The sequence below is a fragment of the Sarcophilus harrisii genome, chromosome 4, assembly GCF_902635505.1.
Source record: "Sarcophilus harrisii chromosome 4, mSarHar1.11, whole genome shotgun sequence".
NCBI classification, from domain to species: Eukaryota; Metazoa; Chordata; class Mammalia; order Dasyuromorphia; family Dasyuridae; genus Sarcophilus; species Sarcophilus harrisii.
Window position 1 is genome coordinate 355,710,359 of NC_045429.1, and position 9,392 is coordinate 355,719,750.

At 38.6% G+C, this 9,392-nt stretch overlaps 1 protein-coding gene across 1 annotated transcript; it reads right to left on the reverse strand.

Moving 5' to 3' along the window:
* Positions 1-4,751: 4,751 nt before the first annotated feature.
* S100A2 (S100 calcium binding protein A2) lies at positions 4,752-8,887 on the reverse strand. Its single transcript, XM_003768036.3, has 3 exons — positions 8,754-8,887; positions 7,537-7,685; positions 4,752-5,020 (listed from the first exon to the last, which is right to left on the reverse strand). Exons 2-3 carry the CDS (start codon positions 7,675-7,677, stop codon positions 4,871-4,873), a joined length of 291 nt encoding a protein of 96 aa, XP_003768084.1. The 5' UTR covers positions 7,678-7,685; positions 8,754-8,887; the 3' UTR covers positions 4,752-4,870.
* Positions 8,888-9,392: the final 505 nt, after the last annotated feature.

A 9,392-nucleotide genomic window follows, 5' to 3' on the forward strand; every position in this document is an offset into this window, starting at 1 on the left:
AAATAAAAATCTATTACTATAAAAATATTTAGAAAATTTTTAAAAATATTATCCTCTTTAATTTCTTATATGCATGTGCATGATGAATTCAGGAATGTATTTCCTTTTGCATTGAATGTGGAGGTGAGGTACAAACAAGGAAGGCTTAATGAAAGCAAAGGGATACTCTTTGGTGCAAACCTCTATTCTCTATGAATGAAAAAGGTAGCTCTTCTCTACTTCCAGCAGCCCCAATCCCACAAAATACTCAGGAAAACTACCTTTTTCCTTTCACTACTGAGAGGACAGAAAACAGAAGACAAGATTGAGAAGGAAAGCTAGTGATAAACAGAAGATATGAAATTAATGTTACCAATTAAGTCACTATCTTAGACAATTCTCTTCTCTTGGCCAGAGGACTAGAGAGACTTTTTCTAGACTTCAATCCCTAAGAAACTCTCCTCCCAACCTCTGGGTTAAGTAGCAAGTACAATTAATTCAGGGCTAAGTCCATTTAATTCATTTTAACAATCATTTATTAATAGCTTATTATGTACAACTAAAATGCCTATATTTGTTGACTCAGAGATTCCACTACTAGGCCATTGATAAGAAGTTGCCATATACAATAAAATATTGAAAGCAATAATTTTCATGGCAGCAAAGAATTAGAAACAAAATAGATGCTCATTGATTGGGGAATGGCTGAATAAATTGTAGTATTTGAATGTAATGGAATATTATTATGCTATAAGAATTGATGGATTTGATAAAGACAAATAAGAATGGAAAGATTTACATGAATTGCTGCTGAGTGAAATAAGGAAAATAAACAATATATATGATGACAGAAACAATGTCAATGGAAAGAACAACTACAAAAAAGGGGGGGGGGGGAATGTTGCAAAATTACACAGAATAAGAATGGCTCAAAAGAGAGATGATTAGACATGCCCCATTCCCAACCTCCTTGCAGAGATGAGCGGTCTATGAAGGTGGTACATAGAACATATTTTCAGACTTTTCTTGATTTATTGATCAGTTTTGCTGATATTTCCCCCTTTTTTCTTCTTTTGGTCTTTAAAAATATTATTTGTCATGTAGAATGACTAAAGGAAAGAATAGTAGGGGAAATTGTATTGATTGAATTTAAAAATTAAATTTAATTAATTAAATTGAAACATTTAAAAATGTTATTTAAAAATAAAATAATATTTAAAAATAAAAATAATGATTTTTTTAAATAGCTTACTATGTGTTCGATATTATGCTAGGCAGAGGGGCTATAAGAAGAAAAAAATGGGCACTTAACAAAAATATTGATTTCTTCAACCTCTTTATCTGGTGACTAACATGGGTATAGAGACAGAGAGTTCCACACTCAAAGCTAACCCCTAACCCCTTCATTTGCCCTTCTACATTCTAGTAGGGAGGAACAACATGTACTCAGAGAAGTAAGTGCAAGGTAATTTTCAAGGATGGTGGCCAAGCACAAGAAACCAGGGGAAAGACACCTTTTATAGGAAGCAGTACTTAGATTGTGCAGACCCAAAAGCCTATAACCATCTCCTTTTGGAAGAGAGATTCAAAGACTTATGATGTCATTGCAGGAAAGTTTAGAGGAGGAAAACCTCTCTTAGACCTGCTTGCAGAGCAGTAGCTAGTTTTGGAGTTGTCTGGGGAGTCTAGGATGGTAAGTGATTTCTTCTGTGCCACATAATTGGTAAGTCTTAAACAAACTTGGATCCATATCTCCTGGCTCTGAAGCCAGTTCTCAATCTGCTACTCTTTCTTATACCATTTTTTACACCGAGAATAACCACTCATTACACTCAGCCTTAAACCAAGTCCTCTCTGAACAATGTATCTGTGTGGAATATAACTCTAAGACTGCTTTCCAAATATTCATTCTCCTTAGAAACTAGAGCAAATTTTACTGACTCCAGAGGGGCAAGGAAAGAATCAATTCCCCCAAAGGATGGCCAGACTCCCTTCACACAAAGTCAGCTTCATGTCCAGATACTCAAGGTAGCCAATGTCTTTCTCCTGTCTCATCTAGATCTAAGAGCAGCAATCAGTACAGTTGACCTTACCGGGAGAGGGAGAAGGAAGGGGAGAAGGAAAGATGATATATGAAAGAAAAGAAGAATTAGCATTTTAAGAAGGCTGGATCAAATTAAATAACACTCACCATCACTACACACACACACACACACACACACACACACACACACACAAGTAGAGCCTTAGGGTAGAAGACTGGCCTTGAAAAAGAAAAGAAATAATTTTCTTTCTACATGTGACTCATTGGAGAGAAGTCAACTATTCATCTGCCACTGAGTAGGGGGAAAAAAAGGATCTAGGAACAGGGAGAAGGGTCCTACAACCTTGTACAATGGAATCTAATCTATAGAAAAAAAGGATTAATGGTAGGGTTATGAAAATGGAGTATAGGAAAGGAGGAAGAGGAATAGGGGAAAAGAAGATAATTAAGTCTTAATCTGCTTCAAAGTAAAGGACTGAATTAAAATTACTTCTTAGAGTAAAGGGCTATTTATACCTCAGGAATACAATTATGAACTTCAAATCTCTCCCTCCTGACATTGTCTCAGATAAGGAGATTCCTCCCATCCTCTCACCACTATACCTAAACCTCTGCCTTTCCCAATTCCTCCCCCTTATACCTATAGACCTTTTCCCTCCCCAACGCTTCTCAATATTTTTCTGCCATCCACACATTCCAATTCTTCTCCCTAGTAGTCTCTCCCATACTTGTTCACCCACATCTCTACTTCTTCTCACATTCTCCCCCCCAATATCTCCCTACTATCACCTCTTTCTCCAATAACTCACACATACCCAAACCATCTTTCTCTCTCCTCTATCAAATAAAATATATTTCTTTTCATGACCTCTCTGAATAGGGAATCTTCACCCCTGTCTTCTCTTATTCTGTTCACTGTAATTGAAGATTATCCACAAAGAGAAGACATATCTACATATCATACATAAGACTGCTCAAGAAAACACATGTAGCCATGGAAGATGTCCTAGGATGAGCTTCCCTCTTCCATCAGGATCCAAGGACTAACTCATAGAAGGGCATTAGATTTAGGATCATAGACTACTGAGGTCACCTCATCCAACCCCCTAATTTTATAGATGTGAAAAATGAGATCCAGAGAGTTTCCCCAAAGGCACAAGATTTGCCCAAAGTTATGGAAGAAAAAGAGGAAGACCTAGAATTTCAACTCAATTCTCTGATTCCATTTTCAGCATTTGCTCTATTCTAACACATTGCCTCTGTCTCATATGTTCCATTTGGTTCCAGAGGGCAGAATTAGAAGCAATTCTTTGGAAGTTAAAGGGAAATAGATTTAGTTGCCTTGGGAGGGAATGGCTTCTTTCTCACTACTGTCTTCAAGTAAAGCCTGGTTGATCCATTTATCAAGTATGTTGTAGAGAGGATTTTCAGTCAGTGGAAACTCAAAAAGTTGAGTCAGTAAGTCAGTGGATAAATATTATTTTTAATTGTCTACAGACCTTCTAAGAGCCTAAGGTCATATGAGGCCTATGTGAGCAAGGACAAAAATAGGAGTTGTTTACTTTTTTGTGTCATGGACCCTTTAGAAGTATGGTGATGCTTAATGGAACCCTTCTCAGAAGAATGTTGTTGTGCTTTTTTTAATTCATAAAATAAAATACATGATTCCAAAGAAAATCAATTATATTGAAGTAAAAATATAATTTTTTGCCATCTAAGGTTATAGACCCATTGAAACCTATCCATTGACCATGAAGCAGAAGGTTAAGAAACCTTAGTCTAGAAATCTGGCAAAAAATATCAATTTCTTCAACTTTTTCATCACTCTTGATAGCTAAGAAGTTTCTGAAGAGACCCACAGACATCAGGAGAGAGGCTCTAATCTCTCCCAAAGCTAACTTCTAACCCTTCCATCTACCTAAATCAATGCTGACTGAAGTCCAAAGCCCAAGAGTATTTCTAGAGCTGGAAAGAGATGATTTTTTTTTTTGGCCAAATACCCAGAGGGTATTAGAGAAGCTAGGCTAGGAGCAATTAGTGTGATTAAATGTTAAAGATGTAGAGTGGGTGAAGGCAGTCTCTCCAATGTGTGGGAACAGCTTCTGAAGCTGACCATAGGAAAAGTCAGAAAGGATTCAGAGTCCTCAGATACTGTTGTGTGTGCCTGTGATCTGAAAAAAAATCAGTGGAAGAGTTTTCTGAACTTACTGATGCACTTTGTAGGAAAGAAAATGAATTAAGAAAAACCCCAAAGAGGATACCTAGCAGATGACAGACCTAGTTCTTTTCCTGATTCTACCACAAAAACCTGAAACTTTCCCCAAGAAACATGGTTTCTCTTCACTCTGAGGGCCAACTATTAAAAAAAAAAAAAAAAAAGAGAACCAGGCAAAGGGCAGCGCATAATATGCATATAGGAACTAATGCTACTCTCTTCCTCTATCCCCAGAGTTTTTCCTTTCTCCCACCTCACTTTTTAGTCCTCCTACACACACACTCCCCTCAAACTAATACAGGGTAGGGAGGGGACAAAAGCAAAATCATTGTGAAGAGGGACTGAACAGTGAAACGGGAGATCATATTTCATACTAAAGGACAATCTGAACCCCGACTGGGAATTGAAGCTGAGAGATCTCTCCAAGGGATTTGGGATAAATCAAAGATAACTGGGTCAGCCCTGGGGCCATCTTGGTTCAAAGGCCAAGGATGGAAGAACTCAGAATGTCACTTTGCAGCCATAATTCTATCTTCAAAGTAGCCTTTATTGAATATAAAACAAACAATGTACTGAGCCCAGGGCTAGAGAGATGTCATGGAAGTAGGCTAGAGCAAGCAGGGTGTGTTATTTCAAAGAAGGTCAATATCCTTGAAAAATTCATTGCATATCATGGAGATAAAGGACAGAAAGACAGCATACTCCTGGAAGTCCACCTCTTGGTCACTGTTCTCATCCAAGGTCCCCATCAGTTTCTTCATCCTTTCTTCATCCATTCGCCCCTAAAATACAGAGAAGATTTTGTCATTCTTGGGAAAACAGACTACAACACTGTGGTAAAATATAAAAGAAAAAAATTAGATTGGAAGTCAGAAGCCCTAACTTTACATCTTTTACTTTCTACCTGTGTCTTTGATTGGGCCTATTTTCTCCTCTGTAAAATTTAAATTGGATTAGGTGACCTTTACAACCTTTCCAGTTCTAGATTATCTGATCCTGTGAGTTTTCTTGCACTCCATTCCTCAATTATGCATCTACTTATACCCACCTAACACCTTTATCTATCCAGACAAATGAGAAAGAATGGGTATTTCTTTGATTTTATTTAAAGCCCTTCATCATCTGGCCCCAACCTACACTCCAGCCCCAAATTTACAGTCCAGACAACTTTCTTTTTTTTTTTTTTTTTTTTTTAAATTTAATAGCCTTTTATTTACAGGATATATACATGGGTAACTTTACAGCATTAACAATTGCCAAACCTCTTGTTCCAATTTTTCACCTCTTACCCCCACCCCCTCCCCTAAATGGCAGGATGACCAGTAGATGTTAAATATATTAAAATATAACTTAGATACATAATAAGTATACATGACCAAAACATTATTTTGCTGTACAAAAAGAATCAGACTCTGAATTATTGTACAATTAGCTTGTGAAGGAAATCAAAAATGCAGGTGTGCATAAATATAGGGATTAGGAATTCAATGTAATGGTTTTAGTCATCCCCCAGGGTTCTTTTCTGGTATAGCTAGTTCAGTTCATTACTGCTCCATTAGAAATGATTTGGTTGATCTTGTTGCTGAGGATGGCCTGATCCATCAGAACTGGTCATCATCTAGTATTGTTGTTGAAGTATATAATGATCTCCTGGTCCTGCTCATTTCACTCAGCATCAGTTCGTGTAAGTCTCTCCAGGCCTTTCTGAAATCATCCTGTTGGTCATTTCTTACAGAACAGTAATATTCCATAATTTTCATATACCACAATTTATTCAGCCATTCTCCAACTGATGGACATCCATTCAGTTTCCAGTTTCTAGCCACTACAAAAAGGGCTGCCACAAACATTCGTGCACATACAGGTCCCTTTCCCTTCTTTATAATCTCTTTGGGATATAATCCCAGTAGTAACACTGCTGGATCAAAGGGTATGCACAGTTTGATAACTTTTTGAGCATAGTTCCAAACTACTCTCCAAAATGGTTGGATTCGTTCACAACTCCACCAACAATGAATCAATGTCCCAGTTTTCCCACATCCCTCCAACAATCATCATTATTTTTCCTGTCATTTTAGCCAATCTGACAGGTGTGTAGTGGTATCTTAGAGTTGTCTTAATTTGCATTTCTCTGATTAATAATGACTTGGAGCATCTTTTCATATGACTAGAAATAGTTTCAATTTCTTCATCTGAGAATTGCCAGACAACTTTCTTAAAGACAAATGGGGTTAAGTATCAGGGTCATACAACTAGTAAATGTCTAAATGCAGGTCTTCTTGATTCCAGGACCAGTGCTCTATCCATTGCATCACCCAGCTATCCATATGTGAAAAAATGCCTATGCAATAAGTCTTCTATTCCTAAAAGCAGATTCTTCATCTCAGATTTACTTCCCTCCCTTACCAGAGATGTTTCCTTCCTGTCCTTGGTAGTTCTGGTAAGCCACCTCCTTCCACTATAAGAATAATTGTAAGCTCAGGAAATGATTAAGGACCAGACCAAACTAGGTAGGTAAATCTTCTGAATGAGGAATAATAAAAAAAAAAATCTCAAAAAAAAAAAAAAAAAAATCTCATCATATATTCAAGGCCAAAAATAATATGGGAATTTTCTTTCATTTTGGATCATTTGTGCCAGCAGCAGGAATCACAGAGGATTGTTTTATTTGTTGGCCTCTGAATTCATAGAATTTCTTCTTCCACCTCCTCTTCCTTCTAGCCTAGCTCAGGTGCCACTTCTTCCATGAAGCTTTTCCCAATTCCTTATCCCCTAGCTGAAAGCAATGACATTTTCCAGTCTTCTAAAAAAAACCTTTCCACTCTCCCTAGATTCATATTTATTTGTGCACGTCATATTTCTCCTTTCACTATAAACAAGAAAATCCAGCCGCAAACACTTGACACTTACGAGTTGTGTGATCTTGAACCCTGATTGCCTCGAATAAATAAATAAATAAACTTGAGCAAGGTTTTTGTGGATTTTTCATCCCATTAATTAGCACAGTATTCTCTCTGTAATTATGAACTTAAATGAGTGAAATGAATTAATAAATAAATTGAGTAGAATTAGTTTGGGCTCTTTCTGTACCTCCTACCCCACTACAGCCACCACCACTCCATTCCCCTTCTAGACAAAGCCTGAGAGAATTTAAAGAGAGACACAGAGAGAGAAACAGACAGAGAGACAGAGACAAACAGAGACAGAGACAGACAGAGACAGAGACAGAAAGAGAGAGAAAGGGGAGCGGGGTATAAATTGACTGCCAGAGCTCCAGAAGTAATGGCAACCTACTCACTCCCATAAAGTTGGGGAGCTCATTCTCTAACAGTTGCTTCATCTCCCTCTTGTTCAGCTTGAATTTGTCACCCTCTTTGCCAGAGTATTTGTGGAAAGTAACGATCATCACAGACAGAGCTTGCTCCAGGGGACTGGTCATCTTGGGATCTGGGAGAGACAAAGATAACAGAGCAGGGGTCCTCAGCACAAAGTACTTTCAAACCTCTCTAAGAACTTTCCCCCCCATCCAAGCCCTTCTAATCTCCTCTATTCCTCAAACAATACACAATCTTATCAGCTTTCTTTCTTTCATGTAGAAGCTGTGGCTCTCTCTTCCTCATCAGATAGGGGCTCCCAGAGGGCAGGGTCTATGTCTCTCCCAGCAAAGGATGAGTTAAGTGGGATTAGAATTGTGTCAACTGCCGTGGGATAGCATTTCTTTAAAACTTTCATCCAAGTCCTGGGTGAACAAGCCCAAACCAATCCAGACAAGTTAGATGCAAGGGTGTGTAGGCAGAAGAATCTGGTGGTAGGGACAGAGACACAGGGAGGCCTCATCAAGCCAGTTCTGTTTGTAAGGAGGGGGAGGGACCAGTAGGAAGAAGAAATGGGCCCTGTATCCCTGTCCTGTTACCTGTCAGGGCCCAGCTTCATCCCAAACATACCAAATACTTAGCCCCACTCCCGACCACCTTCACCATCCTTGCCTAAAGCCTGAGCCTATTTCAGTAGTTTTCTTTTAGTCCATGAGGATTCAGTATTCTTTTAAAGCTTCCTCTTGATACTTTTAGGCTCTAGCTATGTCAATGACTATATTTGCCTCTAGCCCACCAGCATACCCAGCATTCCTCAAATTGAGATTTTAGAGTGAGAGAAAGAGAGCTAGAAGCTTCCCCAGCTTGAGGAGTTTCCATGATAGAGAACTAATATTCCAGGGGCTTCAGGCCCCAAGTTTCAGAGATTTTGCTATCCCAGGCAAAGATCTTTTGTTCTTCAAAAGAAACTGGCTAAGAAGGTCTTTGCTAGCTGTGATCTGGAATGAGATACTTCATAGAGGGGCCCAGACTGAGACCCCACAAAAAGGTTTTAAAGAAATGAGAGACAGAAGAAAAGAGACAAAATGATTTTTTTTTAATGCTAAATGGAAAAAGACAGAGATGAGGACCCCCCCCCCCCCCCCGCCTTTTCTTTATTTCATTCCTTTCCCTCTTATATTCCCAACAGCAAAGAAATTACCTGGTTAGATAGCAGGAAGGATGTCAGGCAGGAGTGAGAAGAGAACAGGATTGAAGTGTTGAAGATTTATACAGCAGCCCTGCTGCTCCCTACTTGGCATTTCAGGGAAAACCAATCTGTCCTAACTTGATCCTTGCAGCAACTTGGCTCCTGGCCACCCCACCTTTCTTTCTCTCCCTATCCAGAATCAGCCAGTCAGACATTCTTAGAGAAGTTACCCAGGGTAAGCTGGAAATAAAGACTGGCAGGGAACAAGGAAATCCCCCAAGAACCAGGTCTGAAATGGATCCTGCCCTGTTCCACCTGAATTTTTTTTCCCCAGAAAGGAGTCATCCATTTATTCTGGCCCACCTAGGAATGAGCCCAGTCAGCTGAAAGAAGGTGGAGAGTCAATTAGTCTATTAGCATTTATTAAATGCTTCCACTAACTGTAAGGTGTGACTGATTCTTCAACGGGACCTAAAAGTTTATTTCATATATGATATATGTGATGGATATAACTCACAAAAACTTTCACACCTTTCCATCTAGTGACAAGTAGTTTAGGGGGATTTCCTTTTTTTGAATTAGGTAGATCTGGTAAAATAAATAGATAAATAAATGAATAAGTCAAATTGAGAAAAATATTCTGAAGAGATA